The sequence below is a fragment of the Lolium perenne genome, chromosome 1, assembly GCF_019359855.2.
Source record: "Lolium perenne isolate Kyuss_39 chromosome 1, Kyuss_2.0, whole genome shotgun sequence".
Classification (NCBI taxonomy): Eukaryota; Viridiplantae; Streptophyta; class Magnoliopsida; order Poales; family Poaceae; genus Lolium; species Lolium perenne.
Genome location: NC_067244.2, coordinates 153,425,580 through 153,449,677, shown reverse-complemented (window position 1 = coordinate 153,449,677; position 24,098 = coordinate 153,425,580). Strand labels below are relative to the sequence as shown.

At 42.4% G+C, this 24,098-nt stretch overlaps 1 protein-coding gene and 1 long non-coding RNA gene across 2 annotated transcripts; both read right to left on the bottom strand.

The window, feature by feature from the left end:
• Positions 1–291: 291 nt before the first annotated feature.
• LOC127308264 (uncharacterized) lies at positions 292–2,644 on the bottom strand. Its single transcript, XM_051339049.1, has 2 exons — positions 879–2,644; positions 292–791 (listed from the first exon to the last, which is right to left on the bottom strand). Exon 1 carries the CDS (start codon positions 2,642–2,644, stop codon positions 2,114–2,116), a length of 531 nt encoding a protein of 176 aa, XP_051195009.1. The 3' UTR covers positions 292–791; positions 879–2,113.
• Positions 292–3,389, bottom strand: LOC127308273 (uncharacterized). Its single transcript, XR_007856385.1, has 2 exons — positions 3,274–3,389; positions 292–1,172 (listed from the first exon to the last, which is right to left on the bottom strand). It is a non-coding gene; the product is annotated as an uncharacterized lncRNA (long non-coding RNA).
• Between the last annotated feature and the right edge of the window lie 20,709 nt (positions 3,390–24,098).

The following is a 24,098-nucleotide window of genomic DNA, read 5'->3' as shown; positions in this document are numbered from 1 at the left end:
AATATGTGCAGTTTTATATTACATCTCATCCTCACGACATACTGGATACACATTTTCTTACAGCACATATTTCTTCTGGCAAAGAACTTCAATGGAATCACCTGTATCCACACTATGGTTCGACTCTAATCATCAACTCATCCGTATGTGCACATGTGTCCATAAAGAATGCAAGAAAAAAACTTCAATGGAATCACCTTTATCCACACTGTGGCTCAACTCTAATCATCGACTCATCTGTATATGCACATGTGTCCATAAAGAATGCAAGAAAGTGTGCATTCAGTGATAAAGCGAAAAAACTGTTATTTTTTGACTAATCAAGATATGCATTCTTTGAATTTCTAATCATCAGACAAACACAGATAAAAATCTAACATATAAATTTTTCATTATCTTCGGGCACATGCTTTTAGCTTATCCATGCAAATATCTTCATTTGGTTGGGTGTGAGGACGCCATCATCACAATAAAGTCATCCAATCAAGGATTAAACAGACCTCAAATCTCCTTGATGCATGCAAAAAACTTGGTGGCACTTGTTCTTTCCATGCAATTCGTCATGTCCCCTTTATTGCGACCCGACGCACCGCATCAGCTGCTTAAGGCATTCCTAGATTTATGGAAGAAGTCCAAAGGACCACCATGGGACTTATCCTTCTTAGATGGTTTAACTTGGACCTCTACTTATTCCATGGGTTTGCTCTGGCATGAGCGGTGTCTCTAGCTGAGCTGACTCAACCTGGCCATCCATTCGGAATACTTTCAGAAGCTCCCTTGTATGAGCATCCCTGTGGCACATCATTTCAATAAAAATGGTAAAGACACTACCTCGCAAAGACAGTAATCTAAACATAACATTTCTGAAGGCATCATACCAGAGAGAAAATGTCATGTTGGTCACGGTCCAAATTTTCGATCGAGAATGATCACGAGAATGTATTTCACATCAGATGCAAGGAGAGAGAGCATACATTACCAACTGTGCAATGGTTCCTGAAGTCAATGCTAACTCAACATTTTCAAGTGTAGGGTCCTTGATTGATACACAAACTGAATGGTCTACCAAGTATCAATCCTTGACCAACTACCGTCGGTAATTCAAATTGGAATATCACGAAGAAATAAACATCAGATCGCCAACTCCAAGAAACATAACGATCATTTTGTTCCTGCATTTCACATATTTAATCCTGACAATATTAGAAGGATTAGCTTCTTCCTTCCATAATTTGGATAGCTACAACATTAATTTTATAGACACATGGCAAAAAATTCAAATAGGTAGATGGTGGCTTTCTAGTAGAGATGCAATTTCCATTTACAGAAAGATAGAGAACATACGAAGTTGGACTTTAATAAAAATGAAGAGGTATACACACTTGACTTTTCTGCAAGACTGCAAAATAACAGGATAACACATGTTATCAGGATTGAGGTAAATTACTGATGGTTCCAAAAGATTATTTGTCAATTAATGTGTTCTCTTTTGGAAGAACTGATCGATGGTGAACAGGAGGGTGCCTCGTCCGCAGATCGTGACCACCGAGCCATCTCCAAATCTCACCATGACGGAGAACTTTTCGTGTAGCTTAGCGTAGGCGCCCTTGTCTCCCGTCATGTAGTTCATGGCGCCAGAGTCCAGGTACCATGCCAGATCCTGGACATCCCCGGCGTGCATGGGCTTGAGCTTGGCCCTCTCCTCGTTGCAGAGGAAGTGTGAACCGGAGCGGATCGGGGTGTCGCCTGCGGCAGGGAATTCGCCTGTTTCGGCCGCCGCGGTGTGGAGCTCCACTCCAGGTTCTGTCACCTCGATGACGTGTGCCATCCTCATGGTGGGATCGGCGTCATCCTCGACGGCGAGGTTCGCCATGCCGCGCTGCGCATCGTCGTGTTTCTTCTTGCGACAATCACGGGCCCAGTGGCCCTTCTTCTTGTAGTATCTGCATAGGTCGCGGTCGGCGTTGTCTCCAGCGGCGGGTGGTGTCGCTGGCTTCTGCTGAGCCTGGCCGCCCTTGCGCCTGGAGCTTGTGTCCGTGCGGTGATGGCCTCCGCCGTTTCCACTACTGCCAGAGCCTCCGCTGAGGCCCAACTTCTTCCTTTCCTCCCACTGTTACTCAGTGAAGAGAATTTGTCCTCCCGCCAGGCCATGATCGCCGTCCACGCGCTCCTCCACCGGACGCAGGTGCCCGACCACTTCCTCGGCAGTCATGGTGGCCGGATCGAGTAGGATCTCAATGGAGAGTGCTATCTGTACAAAGCGAGTTGGCACAACTAAAAGAAATTTTTTTACAATCTTCTCGTCGTTCCCGACGTCGCCGAAGGAGCGCAAGGTCGAGGCGAGGTTCGAGATTCTCATCCCAAACTCGTCGATGCGCTCGCCGTCCTTGAAGGCGATCGTCTCGAACTCGGTGCGGAGCCGTCGCACACGCGTATCGCGCACACGATCACTCCCCTGGTTCTGCAGCTTGATGGCCGCCCATGCAGCCTTCGCCGACCCCTTGCCGATCAGCATCAGATGCATCATGGGCGGGGTAGAGCGGAGCAGCGTCGCCAGGGCCTGCTTGTCCTCGCGACGGGACACACCATCGTCCTCGACCTCGTCCCACAGGGATGCAGCATGGAGATTTACCTCCATGACCATGGCCCAATAGACGTACTCCTGCGTTGGAGCATCGGGAAAACGAGGCCTCCGCCACCGCCACTGCTGATCTCCCACACTACCTGCTGCTGAACCACGATCTCACCACCCGCGTATCACCTCGTCCTGCTACGGCCATGGCTTGGGGAGCGCACGCCCCGCGCGCCTCCCGCTGGTGACTTGGACGCAGACGGTGATGCAGATGGGGTCTTGACGTCTCCTGGCTTCTCCTTCGCAGGTGGTGGTGGAGTCCCTACCATTTTCTACACGGCTCTGATACCAATTGTCGCCTGGAGGCTAAGATCAGAATGAGAGGGATAGTGATAGACGATGAACAGAGGCTAGGGTTTTGTGCTGCTCAAACTGCCGCAGCTTTTCTACTCCTTTCTTCTTCCTTTTATTCAGCTTACAAAAGGAAAAACGTGACCAGGATCTCTACGTTTGTGCCATCCCAAGAACAGATCGAGGGCCGCGTGAGACTCGCTCCAAACCGTTGCCAAAACGATCGGAGCTAAACGCTAGCTTAAACGACCAAGTCTAAACCTGAAACCTGACGAAACTGATAACTGAAACTAAGACAGCAGCTGGGTTTATTCAACGAAAACGACATAGGTAATTCAAATTTAGATCACCTGTTAGTAGCGTCCTTGAGCTCAGTTGTGGCCTCCTTGGCCTCCTCCAACGACGGGGGTGTGAGCACCAGTCTCGGCCTATGGACCACCACGTCTTCCGCATCGGAGATACCGCGCCCAACCTGTCCGTGAACCCCAGTCACCTACGCCCACTGTGATCCGGCAGGTGCGACTGCCTGGGATCTCGCCGGCCGCGGATATCGGCGACGCCACCGCGGCAGCCTGGGCGGCGGGGGCGCCGCAAAAGCTTCCTCTGGCTGGCATCCGCCGCTGCAGAGTCCCCCGGAATATTAAGAGGGGAATTCGGATTGGGGCGTCCATGCCATGACCTCGTGTACCTATGCTCATATCCAGGCCTCCATGCCTCGAGTCGCACCTCCGCGATGTTGTTCTTGTTCGTGTTCTGGGGAGCACATCGGGCCTCCATGCCCCTGACTTCCTGAGACGTGCGGTAGAGGACGGGACAATGGAAGGGGAGGCGATGACAGGCGGATCAATACGGTGTATACCAGATCCGTGCAGTGGAGGCGGCGGCGACTGGCGTGAGGAGGCGCTGGAGGATGTGGAAGGGGCATCGGATGCAGTGTGAGGGGCGTCGTTTATGGGCAACACGAGGAGAGGCTGGACGCGGAGGAGAAAGTATATGGTTAGAGGGACAACGACGAAAAGTTGGACGAAACGCAGCCCTAAAATCATGGAGTCTCCTGAAAATATATCATCCAGTTTTCCTATTGTAGTACAGTACATGATTTTTCCTTTTATATGTGATTTGGTGCATTGATGAAATCGTGGAGTCTTAGGAAAAAAATGTATATGATTTGGTGGGAGGGCAAAATAGTCTTATTAAAAATATGCTTGACGAAAGTTGCGACCGGAGGAAACAGAACAAGTTCCTCCTTTTTAGATAGTAGAGATTTAACGAAACGTTTTGTACCGTGGCAGACCCTAGCGCCAGACACTGACCAGTGGGGCCAGTGCCACGCAGGCTGCCACGCAAGCGGTGACTGGTCAAGTTTGACCAGGGTGTTTGACTCCACCGGCGGTTAAACGCCGGCGAGTCAGCGCACGGCGGTGCCGCCGATTTACGGCACCCCAGCATGCGCGACTAGTACTATTCGGACCCCCTCGATTCACTGGTTACGGTGGTGGTCTTACTTTTCACAGAGGGTCACCGGAACATCGCCGGAGATCACCACCTGCGGCGGCGGGCTCCGGCCATCGATCGAATATGGGCTACAGGGGTCTATAGGACGCGAAATTAAGCTCTAAATGATCGCACGCTCACCTTGAGGCTGACAGAAGGCTCGATGAAGAGGATTACTGACGGAGAAGACCACACAGCCGCCGTTTCCGACGAACTACTGTGGGGGAAAAACTTCAAATTGGATCGATTTGTAGCTCCCCTGGATGCGTGCTTCTGCACGGAGGCTCTACGCGTCGAGGCGCATCTCCTGGACCACTTGCCGAAGTCAGGGGCGGCTCCTATCGTCGGCTTCTTCTCCGACTCCGGCGGCCAGTACATGAGAATGGTGTGAGTTGGAGAGGGATTGAGAGAGAATGGTTGGGCGGAGGTGAACAAGGATGGCACGGCGGTCATTCTGGTGCTGTTATACGCCTCGAGGTGGTCTGGAAAAACGACGAGTCGTCGGCGACGAGTGGCCAGGATACGTTGGAGATGCGGTTAGGATTTTCGGTGCCCGAATCTAGATGGTCCGACTGGCTGCGGACTCCACGGCCATGCGCTAGGGTTCTGGGACGAGGCTTGCATCCGGCTGAGGCTTATCGGCGACGGGGACGTGGCCAGCGAAGTCGACCACGGCGTCCCGTGGCGTCCATGCGAGGAAGACGAAGACCACGTCTTCTCGCATGATTTTTAAAGCGAGGTGAAACGGTATGTGGTTTGGGTTGGGTTGGCCTGGTGGGCTTCTGCTGGGCTGGTGATGTTGGGCCTGTAGTTGGGCTGTGCTGGTGGGCTGCTCGACCAGGTAATGTTTCTTTCCCTCTTTTGCTTTTATCTGTTTTCTTTTTCTGTTTTGTAATTCTGTTTTAAATTCAAATTTGAATTCCTTTCTATTTTGCAGGTCTTGCTTATTTGAATCATACAAAGCTTAGTACAAGGTACTACAAACTCTTGAGTGGTGTATTTGCAAATTTAATATGGTTCCTAGAACATTGGTTGATTAATTACTATTGGGCTTTGAATTAAGTACCCACATGACATGAATTTGAATATCATCTTGGAAGGACTCAAAGTAGTTTCCAAATGATATTGTTCTTATTTGATGATATGTAGGGTTTTATTGGGTATTACTTTGTAAGAAACAAGTCACCAAGTAATGCTTGTTTGTGGAGTTCTATTAAGTAAGTGACTAAATGGCATGATTTCATGTGCTAAAATATCTCTAAGGACTTGATCTCACATCAGAGAATGTTGGTCACTTACACATGAATTTATGTGAACACTTATTTATTAGGGTCTTGTGATGTTTAATGATAACCTAATTTCAAGGTTAGCATTAGTACTATATTTTAAATATAACCTAAAATCCTAGAGTAGGCATTACTCTCCTCAAGGTTGGGCTTTATTTACAGAGATAAGTGGTTGATCACCACACATGGATTTAATTGTGAGTTCAAGCACTAGATGTTTCTTAGGTTTAATTAGTGAAGCACAGAATTTAGGTAATGAGCAATTTCTAGGGTTCTAATGATATTCACCTAATGGTACTTGCTTTTAATCTCAATTATGGTCTGGTTTTATAATTGTAATCACCCAAGTGATTCACAACTAGGTTTGAGATATAATTCTAGGTTGTAGATATGGAATGACACCATATTGCATGTGCTAGGGTTTATGATCCCTACACAATTTATAATGATCAAGATTTGGCTTCCTAAGTTATTGCTAGAAGTATTTGGATATGGTTATACCAATTACCCCTCTCACTTCACAAGGTCTTAGATTATAATCTATGGTTCTACTCAAGGAATGATGATGTGATTGACTAAATATGTGGTTTGCCTAAGAATTCTACCTTGCTCTCTTCTGTAGCTTGTTCTTCAGGAATTCTGATAAACCTGCATCTTGTGGCATGCCTCCACCTCCTAGCTGCTTCATCTTGATCCTAACTATTTTATGGGGTGGCTCAATGTGTTGGTTTTTCTTGCATCATGGTGCAAGATGATGGAATGAATGAGGTAGAGGGTTCCTTTTATAGGCTTAGGCATGCTCTAATAGCTTGACACATAAGTGGATGACTCTTGTTTTAATTTGATGAGTAAGGTGCTTGGTTGTCATGCTCTCATCCATAGCAATCCTTTGAGCATGAGGTGGCATAGCTTAGGATTCAAGTTATGTAGATATTTTCATCCTATGTGGCATGGGTATTATCCTCTCATGTGATTTATTTTTGGATATTCAAGTGGCTTTTGCTACTAAATATCTTGTGAATGATCTCATGCTTATGGGTGAGTCACTATATCATATGTGATTGTATTTATATTATAATTGGGGTCAAAATGTCAAGAATAAGAAGTATACCCCAATTTTGAATGATGATGTTTGATTTCACCAAGGCATGATCATATGAGTTTCAAAGTACTCATATCTTATTTTATTCAAATAGTTGGAACTATAATTCGTAATGTAAACGAATTTAGTTTTGTAATATTCCACATATTTAATAAGTTATGATTGCAATAAGAATGTGTGGCTTTTATGCACTTAGGTCCTTGGGTTTTGCTATATTTGGTATTTAGTTTTAAAGTGAATTCAATTGTACCTCAAGGTAGTTGCTTAACTTTTAAGTGTTAATAATTTAGAGTTTGCTTCTTATCTCTTTGTTGGTTATATACCTCTCCCATCTCTAGGGTTTAATGATAAGCCTTTGTTGGGGTTAAGTTCAAGAGTTTAATTCAAGAAATACCATGAGGTTCATGGTAGGAATATTTATTTGTTAAAGACATGGAAAAGATAAGTGAAGAATGGTTTCTACATTTATGGTTACTTGATTTCCAATTGAATAGATGTTCTTATGTTATGGCAAGGAATACCATGTTATGATCTTTTATGAGATCAAGCAATTGATCATTGAGTAAAGTGTTGTTGTGTTAATTTTAGTTCCATTTGATCTAACCCCTTAGATCAAATCATCTTTTCCCAAAACAAGGTTTTAGCAAAGTCACATTGAGGTTTATAGCGCTTGACTTGATGAGCTACTTCAATTCCACCAAGGTCAAGTGAAACTTCAGTTACTGTGACTGTTTTACTTTAAAGCGCGAAAATTACCCAGATTTTCTATGCATGAATGCAATGCACACATATGTTTCCTCTATTTTTGTAACCCCAATACCTGGGATATTACAGTCTCTACCCCTTAAACTAAACTTCGTCCTCGAAGTTTGATCTCTCTCACGTTTTCGGAGTGTGGTTCTGACTTATGCAGACTTAAACTTTTCTCGAACTCCGTATTGATCTTACTTGATATCATTGATTATATCCCTTGTCCAGATTATTCGTGGAATCCTTTAGTGTCTGTCTCTGAACTATGGCTTCTTACTTCAATTCCATGATTTCTTTCAGTATCATAATCTTGTTTCCTTTCTCATTGAAGATTCAATGATTGGGACTTCTTCTGGTGTTGCTAGTCTTAACTGGAGACTTATTTGCTAACATATTCCTAATTGGTAAATAGGTCTTTGTTTTTTCCTTACTACCAAAGCTGCAATAATGGTACTTGGTAAGGTACTTACCATGGAAATGGTCTTGACGGTTTATTTCCCAAAGAATGGATTAGACTCACTTAGTCCATCCAATCATAGATTATGGTTGATACCTATAACTATTTTGGTTCTTTAGGTTCCATGAAAGGAATCTTTCAATTAGTATTTAGTTTTGGTATGGTCAATCTCCTTCGGTCTTTGGCTTTCTTGAGATGTATTTGGTCAACGGTATTTTCTTCGTCCAACTTCTTTATGCTTGACTTACTTGAGCTTTCGTACTTTTGAGTAAATACTACTCACTTTCTCAAGTTATAGTCCATTTCTTACTTCCTCGAGGTATAAACCTCGGCTTCTGGTCTGACATCATTCTGAAAGTAATGTACAACAATCTTATGAGAATAAGATCGAACTTCCTCTCAGTTCAGACCTTCTTCATCTATGTAGCTCAAAACATTGAGTTATTGTACATCCAACTCGATCTTTACTCTACCCCTTAGAGTTTTCTTATGGTCTTCAACTCTTTTTCCTCCAACCATTGGACTTATGGTTAGAATATTGGTCTAGGTCTACTTATGGTTTGTACTTCTTCTAAGGTCTCACGAAGAATGTTTGTGGTATATCCACTCAAATTGTGGATATCCGACGTGAATCCTTCGACTAAATGTTTATAGGTCATTGTTATTTGGCTGACAAAACTTTTATTTGTTCCCAACTTCTTGGTACAAATAATCCAATGATGGACTACTTGATACCAATTGTGGCTATTTGTTATCTAAAAAATGGATTCTAATATAGGTTCTGATCAATTGGACGAGACATCTACTACTTTATCTCGCAGTATTCATCCTATACCACAACTGTGGTCTTCTGATACCAACTGTGGTCTTCTTATATCTGCTATGGTTTCATATGTCATCTTCCTTTCTTCAGGGTTTATTTTGCAAGAAGACCACTATGAATATAGTATCCAAAGTGATTTCCCATGCATTCCCTCTTCTATATTAATTATGGATCTGCTTGAGCTTCACCATAATCACCAGATTTCTCACCTTCATGCTTCTTATGTACTAAAGTACTCCTCTGTTGAGGTAAAGCATGAATTTTTATTGGCACTTCCTTCAGAGTATTGTGGTTTCTTCCCACAACTTTGTTTCCTTTATCTGATGAACCTTCATCTTGTCTTCAGAATCTTCAGAATTCGTCACTTCCTCACACGAATACCATTACCCTCTAGATCTATAGCATCAAGTAAGGACTTGATATTGCAACATGCATTTGCATATCAACGTCAAACTTCATGTATGGATCTAGTCAAACAATGAAAATCCAATAAAATCCAAGAAGATTCAGCTTTGTGTTTATAGTACACACCATCATAAGCCTGAATATAATAGTTGAGTATGACATCTCTAAACATCAGGATGAGATGTGTAGTATATAACATCACATAATACATGTTTATATCGTGATACTTAGCACGAACATATAGGATTCTACTATTTGTCTCAACATTTTCTTAATTGCACATTTGCAATGAGATAAACTTGAAACAAAGTGGTTTGGGATAGTTAAGGTTAACTTAATTTTCTTTGGAAGTACTAACTTAACTTCTATTTTGTTGAGGACTACCTCACATGGTATCACTAAATTCTAAAATGGCTATTCTAAACACATAACTATTGGAATATAGCTCCAATACTTCCAAGTGTTACTACCATAAACATATGGTCATGATGTGCTTGGCACACTTCCCATGGTTTTGGAACATAATTCTTGCATTATTGTTGAACATCTGACTTGTTATACTCCTTCTAATTATTTATGATGTTCTATTCCATCACATAATGATTCTCAAGTGAATCTTATATGATTACTATCTCTACCATGGAAATAGACATATGTTATTCCTATCACTCTTCCTTTTCTCCTATGATTGACTCATCATGGTTTATACTACCTCATATATCTCATATCTATCCCTTACTATCAGTTATTTTATAAGTTTGGATAATTTACTTACCCATTAATTGTATTGGTTTACACCTTCTAATAGGATATTTTTCTTATACACATATCTTCATTACTTGATATCACTCCTATTACAGGTCTGGATAACTCTTACTTAACTATAACAAGTGTTGGTATACATCTTCCAATAGGATATCTTCCTTATGGTTGTATCCTCTCTTTGGACTACCATGTATTGTATACCAATTGTGGTCTACTCATCTATTGTTTTAAGGACTTAATGGTGTACTATATGTTTGGGATTAGCTAACTTTACTTAGTAAAGATAGGTAAGAAATGTTGACTCAAGTGTGTCAGGATTATTCTCAAGTGAATATCCATCTCAAGTCATAAGAACTATTTGGTTTAACTAAGACAACTTCCTATAGACACTACCAATCCTATAGGTCTCCTTTAAAGGGTTTTAATCCTAGGGTCAAAGCATTTGCTCTGATACCAACTGTGGTGACACGGCATACCACTGCATGGTGTAGTATGCAAGTCTGATATAACACCAATGAAACACTGTTCCACTAGTATTATATCGCTCAGAGTGGTACAACAGAAACATATGCGGGTCCAAGGTATGTCTATAGAATTACAACATTGACTCTGTTACATAAGATCATCACAGCCTCCTACTTTACAATGAGGTAAAACTGCAAATAAACTCCAGAAGAACGACTCGTATTCTAGTCTTATCACGAACTCTATTTGTAGAGTATTTAACTAACTCTAGAGGCTATGAATAGATTCTAGCTAAATAGGAGCTAGGTTTGGGAAACTAGTTCCTTTCTATTGCTAAGCTAGGTTTTATCCTTGTTGGATGTGGTGTTTGACTCTCCTGACAGGTTCCTGTCCCTTGAAGTAGTTGTTGACTCCTCGGTCTTCGAGTTGCACTGTAGATCCTCCTTCGATGCCTCCATATCTAAGCAGGGGATTTAAGAGTGGGATGAGTACGAGCGTACTCAGCAAGTTCATTATAGGAAAGAGGTGTTTAATGCACTAGCTACGACATTAGACCAGAAAGTCTAATACCAATGCAGGTTTTCATAACCATTTGTTCAAAAGGTTGCTTTTATTCAGAAGAACTATGTCCGTCAGCCTTCACCGGTTGACTAGAACTTCATGGAGTTCCTTTCCGGCAGCGTTCGCAGTTCCATATCCCGGAATAGGGAGTGACATGTCACGATTCATTACACTCTGCAGAGGTGTGTTGCTTTACCCATAAGAGATCTTAACCTTGGTGCCAACCGGGCAATTTCCCCGTCCACACTTCCTTTGGTGTGAGGCCCGGTATAAGGTCTAGCCAATCATGTTCCTCCGCTACCTCGAACACCCACCCTTTGTTGCATACCCCGACCCTGGGTCCTCGCCGGTCCCATTATTCCCACTCACGGGTGGACCCCGACCACGACAACAGTTTGGGACTCGTTAACCAAACTCCTTCGCCGGTAGCTGCAACCCATCATAGACCGCAATACCGTGGGGACTTAAGGCTTCCCCAGCCAACCGCTTGTTCTTCGAGCGACAAGTGTCTACGGACTATGCCGTGGGGACTTAAGGCTTCCCCAGCCAACCGCTGCCCCGACATACAAGTGTCTACGGTAAAGCGCATCCGTTGATGAACGAGAGGTGGAAACACTTTTGACTACTCCGTCCCACTCCGGATCTTATGGTTAACACGGGTATTACGGCACAAGAATCACTGGACGACATTTGTTGTTTAATCCTAGATGGATATAAACCCTTGCAATGGAACCTCCACCATATCAACACAATCCATGGTTCCATTGCCCACCACATAGTCATATTCATAGTTATGAAAATAGTGGTTTTGGTTTTTATGCAATAGTGATAATCATAGTACTTTGCAAGTAATTTGATAAAGATACTCAAATGACATGAGCAAGCGATGAACTTGCCTTTCTTGACTGCAAGATAATGCAGACAAGGTCTTCGATACGCGATAACTCCAAATTCTGAAATAGCATCATTGTCCGGTAAGGACGATGTTTAAAAGATTGGCAAGGATGCAATAATGCATAAGTATGAGATGCAATCGCTCTAAGCGTGACCTAACCCTGATGATTTAGGATCAGTGAGTTGCAATGATTGGTTCAGGGTGTGTTGCACTTTTAGAGTGATTCACAAACAAGGTTCTTATTAAGGATTGGTTGCTTAATATCATAAACATGTGCTGCAATATATCATAACCATAGTATTAATAGCACACAACAATAAGATTTGGTGTAATCCTAACATGTAATGAATAGTGGTTGGTTTTAGCACTACATGGCATGGTTAATGATTAATTATCATATACTTCAAAAGAATAACTTTTGAAGAACATGTTCTTTATTAAGTATGATAATTAGGGTTGTGGAGTTCTATGGTTTACTATGGTTTCATTAGTTTCTGGAGTAAGTTTTAGATGGATCACAACATAGTTGGATTCATCAATAGCTAGAACTTGTAAGGTTGAGCTAAGCCTAAGCATCTTAAGCAATTAGTTACACATGGTGCTATAAGGTGGGTTATACCTTGTTGGTAATAGATGGTTATTGGCTATAGATCCTATTAGGCAGGATTGATGATGATTCCTTATTTTCTTCAAAAGAATAACTTTTGAAGAACATACTTCTTAAGTAATAAGAAGTCTTTCAATTAGGGTTGAGGTTGTCTAGGTTTGCTATTTAAGTCCCTAAGTAAAGAATGGTTGTTTCCTAAATAGGATGTTTGATGATTCTCTTAACCTTAATAGGATTTAGTGTGTAAGGAATAGGATGCACAATATTGGCATGTTTGCCATTAGGGATCATCACAATGGTGTGATGCTAAGCATGGATAAATAAGGTTGATATCTCTAAGGATAGGAACTAGGGTTTAGACTTGGTTGATCCTACTTGATCAACTTGGTTTGACGGTATGCATACATGGAATACTAATTTGCTAGTGATAGGGTTCTACCTTTTATGTGGAAATAGATATGTCTTTAGTTGCTAATCATGGCTCTATGATAATAGAGCAACATGATCACATGTTCTAACCTAGGGTTTAGGTTTTAGAAACAATTTAGGGTTCATATGAAGTAATGGAGCTAAGGTCTAAATGGCATTAGGGTTTTAGGATCACACATGAAATGATGAGGTTCTAGTTTTCTTTCTTATGGAACTAGGGTTTTCTGAATACCCTAAAGTTCTTGAGTTAATAGCTTTATGATAAGGTTGAAGTTATTAATCACTTTCAAATAAACAAAAGTTTGGATTTGGCATTTTACTATTTTTGAAGAATTAGTAATCAGGGTAAATAATTAATTGGATTTAAATCCTGCTAATAAGGATTTATCAAGTTATTAGTAAAGTAAAATTAATTTTAATGTTTTCCTTGTTTACTTACTGGTTTTTATTTATTTTAGGAAGTTTGCTTAATTTCTGAATTTTAATTGCATTTAGAATTAAAGGAAAAGGCTTAATTAACAAGCATTAAATAATTGAATTTTTATTAAAAATACAAATTTCATATTATATTTTTATTGGATAGATTTTATTTTTAGGAACATTTTGATATCTCATTTGTATTTTTCTGAGTTAAAATGAATTTTATAAATTCTTGCAAAGATTCAGCAAATTTCTGCAATTTAAAATATTTAACGAAACGTTTTGTACCGTGGCAGACCCTAGCGCTAGACACTGACCAGTGGGGCCAGTGCCACGCAGGCTGCCACGCAAGCGGTGACTGGTCAAGTTTGACCAGGGTGTTTGACTCCACCGGCGGTTAAACGCCGGCGAGTCAGCGCACGGCGGCGCCGCCGATTTACGGCACCCCAACATGCGCGACTAGTACTATTCGGACCCCCTCGATTCACTGGTTACGATGGTGGTCTTACTTTTCACAGAGGGTCACCGGAACATCGCCGGAGATCACCACCTGCGGCGGCGGGCTCCGGCCATCGATCGAATATGGGCTACAGGGGTCTATAGGACGCGAAATTAAGCTCTAAATGATCGCACGCTCACCTTGAGGCTGACAGAAGGCTCGACGAAGAGGATTACTGACGGAGAAGACCACACAGCCACCGTTTCCGACGAACTACTGTGGGGGAAAAACTTCAAATTGGATCGATTCGTAGCTCCCCTGGATGCGTGCTTCTGCACGGAGGCTCTACGCGTCGAGGCGCATCTCCTGGACCACTTGCCGAAGTCAGGGGCGGCTCCTATCGTCGGCTTCTTCTCCGACTCCGGCGGCCAGTACATGAGAATGGTGTGAGTTGGAGAGGGATTGAGAGAGAATGGTTGGGCGGAGGTGAACAAGGATGGCACGGCGGTCATTCTGGTGCTGTTATACGCCTCGAGGTGGTCTGGAACAACGACGAGTCGTCGGCGACGAGTGGCCAGGATACGTTGGAGATGCAGTTAGGATTTTCGGTGCCCGAATCTAGATGGTCCGACTGGCTGCGGACTCCACGGCCATGCGCTAGGGTTCTGGGACGAGGCTTGCATCCGGCTGAGGCTTATCGGCGACGGGGACGTGGCCAGCGAAGTCGACCACGGCGTCCTGTGGCGTCCATGCGAGGAAGACGAAGACCACGTCTTCTCGCATGCTTTTTAAAGCGAGGTGAAACGGTATGTGGTTTGGGTTGGGTTGGCCTGGTGGGCTTCTGCTGGGCTGGTGATGTTGGGCCTGTAGTTGGGCTGTGCTGGTGGGCTGCTCGACCAGGTAATGTTTCTTTCCCTCTTTTGCTTTTATCTGTTTTCTTTTTCTATTTTGTAATTCTATTTTAAATTCAAATTTGAATTCCTTTCTATTTTGCAGGTCTTGCTTATTTGAATCATACAAAGCTTAGTACAAGGTACTACAAACTCTTGAGTGGTGTATTTGCAAATTTAATATGGTTCCTAGAACATTGGTTGATTAATTACTATTGGGCTTTGAATTAAGTACCCACATGACATGAATTTGAATATCATCTTGGAAGGACTCAAAGTAGTTTCCAAATGATATTGTTCTTATTTGATGATATGTAGGGTTTTATTGGGTATTACTTTGTAAGAAACAAGTCACCAAGTAATGCTTGTTTGTGGAGTTCTATTAAGTAAGTGACTAAATGGCATGATTTCATGTGCTAAAATATCTCTAAGGACTTGATCTCACATTAGAGAATGTTGGTCACTTACACATGAATTTATGTGAACACTTATTTATTAGGGTCTTGTGATGTTTAATGATAACCTAATTTCAAGGTTAGCATTAGTACTATATTTTAAATATAACCTAAAATCCTAGAGTAGGCATTACTCTCCTCAAGGTTGGGCTTTATTTACAGAGATAAGTGGTTGATCACCACACATGGATTTAATTGTGAGTTCAAGCACTAGATGTTTCTTAGGTTTAATTAGTGAAGCACAGAATTTAGGTAATGAGCAATTTCTAGGGTTCTAATGATATTCACCTAATGGTACTTGCTTTTAATCTCAATTATGGTCTGGTTTTATAATTGTAATCACCCAAGTGATTCACAACTAGGTTTGAGATATAATTCTAGGTTGTAGATATGGAATGACACCATATTGCATGTGCTAGGGTTTATGATCCCTACACAATTTATAATGATCAAGATTTGGCTTCCTAAGTTATTGCTAGAAGTATTTGGATATGGTTATACCAATTACCCCTCTCACTTCACAAGGTCTTAGATTATAATCTATGGTTCTACTCAAGGAATGATGATGTGATTGACTAAATATGTGGTTTGCCTAAGAATTCTACCTTGCTCTCTTCTGTAGCTTGTTCTTCAGGAATTCTGATAAACCTGCATCTTGTGGCATGCCTCCACCTCCTAGCTGCTTCATCTTGATCCTAACTATTTTATGGGGTGGCTCAATGTGTTGGTTTTTCTTGCATCATGGTGCAAGATGATGGAATGAATGAGGTAGAGGGTTCCTTTTATAGGCTTAGGCATGCTCTAATAGCTTGACACATAAGTGGATGACTCTTGTTTTAATTTGATGAGTAAGGTGCTTGGTTGTCATGCTCTCATCCATAGCAATCCTTTGAGCATGAGGTGGCATAGCTTAGGATTCAAGTTATGTAGATATTTTCATCCTATGTGGCATGGGTATTATCCTCTCATGTGATTTATTTTTGGATAGCCAAGTGGCTTTTGCTACTAAATATCTTGTGAATGATCTCATGCTTATGGGTGAGTCACTATATCATATGTGATTGTATTTATATTATAATTGGGGTCAAAATGTCAAGAATAAGAAGTATACCCCAATTTTGAATGATGATGTTTGATTTCACCAAGGCATGATCATATGAGTTTCAAAGTACTCATATCTTATTTTATTCAAATAGTTGGAACTATAATTCGTAATGTAAACGAATTTAGTTTTGTAATATTCCACATATTTGATAAGTTATGATTGCAATAAGAATGTGTGGCTTTTATGCACTTAGGTCCTTGGGTTTTGCTATATTTGGTATTTAGTTTTAAAGTGAATTCAATTGTACCTCAAAGTAGTTGCTTAACTTTTAAGTGTTAATAATTTAGAGTTTGCTTCTTATCTCTTTGTTGGTTATATACCTCTCCCATCTCTAGGGTTTAATGATAAGCCTTTGTTGGGGTTAAGTTCAAGAGTTTAATTCAAGAAATACCATGAGGTTCATGGTAGGAATATTTATTTGTTAAAGACATGGAAAAGATAAGTGAAGAATGGTTTCTCCATTTATGGTTACTTGATTTCCAATTGAATAGATGTTCTTATGTTATGGCAAGGAATACCATGTTATGATCTTTTATGAGATCAAGCAATTGATCATTGAGTAAAGTGTTGTTGTGTTAATTTTAGTTCCATTTGATCTAACCCCTTAGATCAAATCATCTTTTCCCAAAACAAGGTTTTAGCAAAGTCACATTGAGGTTTATAGCGCTTGACTTGATGAGCTACTTCAATTCCACCAAGGTCAAGTGAAACTTCAGTTACTGTGACTGTTTTACTTTAAAGCGCGAAAATTACCCAGATTTTCTATGCATGAATGCAATGCACACATCTGTTTCCTCTATTTTTGTAACCCCAATACCTGGGATATTACAGTATGGTGCGTAATGTAATCAACACAAATATTCTTAGACAAAGCATCGATGTTTTATCCCTAGTGGCAACAACACATCCACAACCTTAGAACTTTCTGTCACTGTCCCAGATTTAATGGAGGCATGAACCCACTATCGAGCATAAATACTCCCTCTTGGAGTCACAAGTATCAACTTGGCCAAAGCCTCTACTAGCAACGGAGAGCATGCAAGAACATAAACAACATATATGATAGATTGATAATCAACTTGACATAGTATTCAATATTCATCGGATCCCAACAAACACAACATGTAGCATTACAAATAGATGATCTTGATCATGATAGGCAGCTCACAAGATCTAACATGATAGCACAATGAGGAGAAGACAACCATCTAGCTACTGCTATGGACCCATAGTCCAGGGGTGGACTACTCACACATCGATCCGGAGGCGATCATGGCGATGAAGAGACCTCCGGGAGATGATTCCCCTCTCCGGCAGGGTGCTGGAGGCGATCTCCTGAATCCCCCGAGATGGGATTGGCAGCGGCGGCGTCTCTGGAAGGTTTTCCGTATCGTGGCTCTCGGTACTGGGGGTTTCGCGACGAAGGCTTTAAGTAGGCGGAAGGGCAGATCAAGGGGAGTCACGAGGGGCCCACACAACAGGCCGGTGCGGCCAGGACCTGGGCCGCGCCGCCCTGGTTTGTCGCCACCTCGTGGCCCCACTTCGTTTCCTCTTCGGACTTCTGGAAGCTTCGTGGAAAAATAGGACCCTGGGCGTTGATTTCGTCCAATCCGAGAATATTTCCTTACTAGGATTTCTGAAACCAAAAACAGCAGAAAACAACAACTGGCTCTTCGGCATCTCGTCAATAGGTTAGTGCCGGAAAATGCATAATAATGACATATAATGTGTATAAAACATGTGAGTATCATCAATAAAGTATCATGGAACATAAGAAATTATAGATACGTTTGAGACGTATCACCAGGCGTCCTCCACGTTGACCGGCGAGCGGGATCGCTTCGATCCGCTCGCCGGGGAGGCGGTACTGCGGCGGCGGGAGTCCATGCCGGAGATGGGGTGGAATGCGGCGCGGGGGAGCGAGGAATTGCTCGCTGGAGCAGGATGGAGGAGACGGCAGCGCACGGTGGAGCTAGGGTTGCGAGTGAGGGGTTAACCCCTCACTCGCACCTGCGCCCAGTATAAGTAGGGGGCGGCGGGGCCGATTTCCTGGGCCCTGTATTCCGCCGAAACGGGCCGGCCCGAATACGGGGCCTGCTAGACGGCCCAAACCGCGCCTGCCCCGTATCTCGCCGGAATTTTACGGGGTGGGCGGGTTATAAGGGGCCTGTTAGACATGCTCTTACATCTCGATATCACATGAGCTCAGGCCAAGTACCGCAGAAAACCAGCATTTTTTGCGTCCCGCATGAGAAAGATAAAGAAATTTCTCATGAAGTGATTTATATTTTTTAGAATTTTGTCTTTTTAGCACACTAAATGGAAATATCGATTTTTCGTGAAACGACTTTGCGAGCAAATAGAACCATCAAGATGTACACAAGACGTTTTTTGTCAGATTTTTTAAATATTTTGAAGTGTGTTTAAAAATCATTTTTAAAAAAACACAACAACGCCTTGTCCGGAGCAAAGCGCAAAAATAGTTCACAGACTGGAACTACATGCGTTGCCATTCCCAAGGTGCTCACCAGTCGCCAAATCTTAAGAGCATCTCCACCAGGAAGCTCCAAATCATAGCCGGCGGGGATTTGGGGGTCCTAGTGAGAGAAAGTGCTCACACCGGCGACCCCCATACAAAATCCACGTCATCCCGAGTCCAATAGAATAGTCGGCGAGCCCCAACCAACCTCTATGGAAAGGGAGGCTATCGAGATCGCCGACACCAAACACACTCCACTTCCACGTCGATTTGGGGGTCCTAGTGAGAGAAAGTGCTCACACCGACGACCCCCATACGAAATCCACGTTATCCCAAGCCAATAAAATAGCCAGCGACCTCCAAACGTAGTCGGCATGTGTGATATCGGCTACTATTTAGGGATCACCGGTGGAGATGCTCTAACTACATAAGAAACCCGAAAACCACAAACATAGTCCGAGCTACATGTAGCCTGAACATAGCATATTTTGATTTGAAAACTTCCCGTTGGTAGAACAAAACATTACCTGCATATGGCCGGATTTGTTTTCAAATAAGAATCAAAACTTCAAAATACCGTTTTTGAATTTTGAAAGAACGGAAAAATGAACTACTTGTAGCTCCCATGTTCTTCAAGAGTCAGCATATCTTAGGAAGAAGAAGCCCATGTTCTCTGCTGCAGTGACCAATCGGCGAACCTTAATATGAGTATCCAATGTTCTCTTGTAGAGTAAAACAAAGAAGATTAGCGTGAAGAAACCCATAATAATCTACAGAGACCTCCAAAATTATTACTACTACCAAAGCCAGAGGCGCCTCTCAGATTTTGTCTTTCTTTTACCTGCACAGGCAGTACAGACCACGAAGACAAGTGATTGTCACTTTGTCAGGCAGCAGCACATTTTTTAAACAAACTCTTTTGCTGGAAGGAGGGCAGAGTCGGATTCCCTCGGCGATGTGCCTGCCGCGCCTGTCGCCGCTGCCGGTAGGCGCTGCCTGCGCGGGACACGTCGTCGTCGCGGGATCGATCACGACAGGACGAGGGTGAGTTTGTGTCGAATAAATCTAGGCGCACGGGCGGCGGCATCCGATGCTGGAGCGGCTCGGCCACGCACAGGACAAGGACGCAGGCGCGCAGCAGCGGCGGCCTTCGCCCATCAGGAAATTCGCGGCGGCTGTGGGAATTCCATGCGTGGAAACCGGCGATCTCAAGAGTGGTATTTTTGCACTTGCATTCACTAAAATGTGGGGGTTGATGGTCGAGAATGAGGAGAAATTTGCTAAGAGGATGGGAAGCGACGCCGTACCTCACAAAAATGATTTTTGAAATTAAAGACAGCAATGTAAGGACAAAGGTCATTGAGGCCTAGGCCGAGGCCAAATTTTGCTCACAGACGAGAACATAATCATGTTCGTCGGTTTGAGCATCATGGAGCTAGAAAAAAGGGGCTTGGTTGAGACCTGGACCAAATTGCTTATGGGGAAGAATCAGATCATGTTCGCCGAATTAAGCATAATGGAGTCGGAACAAATGGTTTGGTTCGACAAGAAGCAAGCCATCATCTTCTAACGTGATGGATGATCGCACATACCTATCATCATAGTTTCTCTATTTCGCATAAAACTTATGTCCTTTTGCACTTTGATTCATTACTATTGTTTGTGAACAATATGATAAACTAATTAGTGCTATTTTATTAGCACTATTCAGCTTCTCTGGCCTCTTTAATTCATATTGGCATATTTGATTAAATGGGTGGATCAAAAGGGCCAGCTCGAACCAAAATGTGTCAGCCCGCTAGGTTTGCCCAACCCAAACAAACAAAGGAAAGATCAGGGTTGCTTTTGTGTTTGGCGCCCAACCCAAACGAACCAGAACATACATAATTGGTGTCGAAATGGGTCGGGCCGCCAGAGCTGCCCTCATGGACTAAAAGTTTTACATACCTAGGACCATGGTTGCCGTTATACACATGAAAATTCATCATTCCCTCTAACGGATCAAAATAGGATTTAAAATTTTGTGATATAATCTCTTTAATAAGGGGTAGCGACTGGGTTTGCTTAATATCCATCTTACCTTCTTAAAAATACAAATTCACATCCGTCAAGGACATATGCAATGGGGTGAAATCAGCCTTGTCGAGTGACGAAGAACATAATGAACCCGAGGTAGGGAAAATTCTCAAAAGGTAATGTAAAAAATCAAAATAGTGTGACATTAATGTTATATACAACTCTAACACAATACTTAGTACTCCCTTCGATTCTGGTTAAAAGGGTAACTTTTAAGAACACCCAATTTGAAAACATTCACCTGATTAATCGGTCACATTAGTTAGGCCACTGCATATGTCATGCCAACAAATTTGGTTGCTGCATGTGCCTCATACCACCCCCCCCCCACCCCATCCCCCACCCCCACCCCCACACCCCCATCTCCCAATCATCCCGTTGGTACACCTAATAAGCCGTTTAAACCAAACCATATGGATTACAGCAAAATTTAAATGTATTTTAATATAGGCAGAACCTAAAAATGTACTGATGGTTGTGAAAACAACCATCTTCATCAATGATTAAATCGTATATTAAGTCAAGCAATTGATGGAAAGTCTCTCTAGCCTTTCTATTAATGACTAATTTTTTAAAGATGTGCAAATTCTTGTGTGATAGAGGAAATCATGTTTTTATGACCAAATCTGGATCAAAAGGGAAATGATCACAAGTTGCCAATACTCACAAGTCAACTTGGGTCAAAGAGCTTATTCAAGTGGTATTAACAAGCACTGGTACGGGCGGGTGCGTCTATACCTCCAGCCCGTACCACCCGGTACCGACTTCGCTAGGTTTTTTTTTTTTTTTTTTTTTTTTTTAGAGAAACATCCATTAAATGTGGCAGGTACAGGATTTTACAGAAAGCCCCTTATACATCACTCGCCCAAAGAACCTAGAAATTGAAAAAAGGGGCTCGCACTTTACAAAAAACACCCTGCAAAGATGAACAAGAAAGCAATCAGGGACCAGGGTGCCTCCGCCACCAACCGCCGGCGTTCTCCGGGCGTCACCGCCGAAGAACTGGAGCAAGAAGCTCGAAAGCTCCCTTCCGGCGCAGATCTTCTGCCAACGGCCGTCGTCAAGCCACCGGGGACGAAACCACTTGGTCGCCAGACACCGTCGAGCCTCCGCCGCAGAAGAGAGAGAGGCCTCCATGTTGGAGGTTGAGATTGGGCCACCGCATCGGCCAAAGATCACAGCGTCAAACCTGGACGCTATGTGTTCCGCTCGAAGGATCCACGATCCATAGCACCCTGCAGGCAAGAGCTGCGGCAGATCCAACTGAGCAACCGCTGAACCATCGACGTCCTCACCACCACCATGGCAGCTCAAGACAGACGGCAAGCAGGGGCCACTCGAATTGGAGCAGCAACAGCAAGAGAGGCTGGCCTCCACTCCGAGATCCAAAATCGGCTCCCTCTCCTCCGGCACCTCCTCGCCACCACGGCCGGCCAGGGGGGAAGAAAACAGGAACCTTGCTGCAGATGGACTCAAGTCAAACCAAGCAACTTTCGTGAAGGTACCTATATATTTTGAGGCTCCAGCCTCCGCACAGATCCACCATTCTCAGTTTGCATCAGAAACACACTGAGGACGATCCACCGATTCACCTCCACCATTGTTCATCATCCCCATCTCCATCTCCATCTCATCGCCATAACCATAGCTTCTCATTGGGATCTCCTCGCGATTGGTGACCTTGTAAAAATATTTGGTATCAATCTAAGTAATTCTACAATGTTTTCTTTCATTGATCTTATTATTATGAGTATAGTCCTCACAGGTTGCGGGTTGAGGATTAGTCTTGCAATGATTATGTGCATATAATACATGTGATTATTGTGTGGTGATTTTAGTATAAGATTTGTATTTTTTCATTGTCTCTTACCTCAATTCGAGGACTTGTCAGGTATCCAAGTCCCCAAGGATTGATTAAGGTTCGAAGTGAGATGTATGGTAAACAATGTCTACGTGCGAAATCCAGTGACACCAAGGGGAGTAAATAATGTTTATTAATCCATTTGGGAGTAACATCAACATCACTAATCCTAACACGTTGCCATGTATTTTACTTAATAATCATGATAGCCCGATGCTTCGTGGTATAACGGTTGGACCAAGAGACTATATGCTATGCTTGTGGCTCGCATGAGCTATAATATTCATGAATGTGCTTAACTTAATATTTATCTCATAGGTATGCATAGCTGCCAGTGAAACTTTAACCCTAGCCTATCTCCATCCATCGTCATAACTCTAGATACAAAGTACACTAGCAAGGTCTGGTAAACATAAGATAAAATCAATTAGCAAGTCTTGTGGAGGTTCCTTAACCATCTACAAGTGTTTTCCAAGGTTCGGTAAACCTAGGGCTTTTAGGGAAAAAAACTATTATACTGCATCAGTAATCCGGATCGAAGGTATCAACACTTTTTCTGACGCCGTTGGTGGAGAAGCAATTTCACTATCCTGGTAAAGTTACTAGAGACCTTGTTATTTATTTCAATTTTGTTTTAGTTTATTTATTGTTGTTAGTTTGATTTTTTATCTATTGAAAACACATAAAAAATTAGTTACTTGTTTTTTCCATTTAGGTTATACCAAAGCACATAAAAATTAGCACTATGGCACAAAATAAGATTGTGGATAATGCTGCCCCCAATGATGATTTTATGCGTGAACCTATCACTTGGCCCGATGTTACAACAAAGAATTATGAAATTAATACTAACTTTCCGGATTTATATCAACAAAGCTAATTTAGAGGCTCAATTGCTGAGGATTCATATTTGCACTTAAACATATTTACTGAGATATGCGATATGATCTGCATGAAACATGTTGACCCAATACGATCAAGTTGCATAGAGGAAAGACAAAAGATTGGTTGCTAGTTATGACTAGCAGCACTATTATTTCATGGGAGGAATGCACTAATATTTTTATGACTAAAATTTTCCCTCTAACTAAGACTATGCAATTTCGATCTACTAATATCTAATGTTGCATGGGAAAGGACGATGGAATCCATAATGACCTGCCCCAACCATAGGATGGAAGAATGCTTACTTCTCTATTTATTGTATAATGATCTTAATGCTATGTATAAGTTTATGTTTAATACTGCAGCCGGAACATATTAATGGAAAGGCAGATAAGTGTATCCAAGCAGCATCTCGATGATATGCAGAATAAATGGTTAATTACTTGTCATTTATTTATTTTATAAACTGGCTTTAGATCGAAACAGACAAAAAAAAAAGAATTGACAGACCAAAATTTAGATGGCC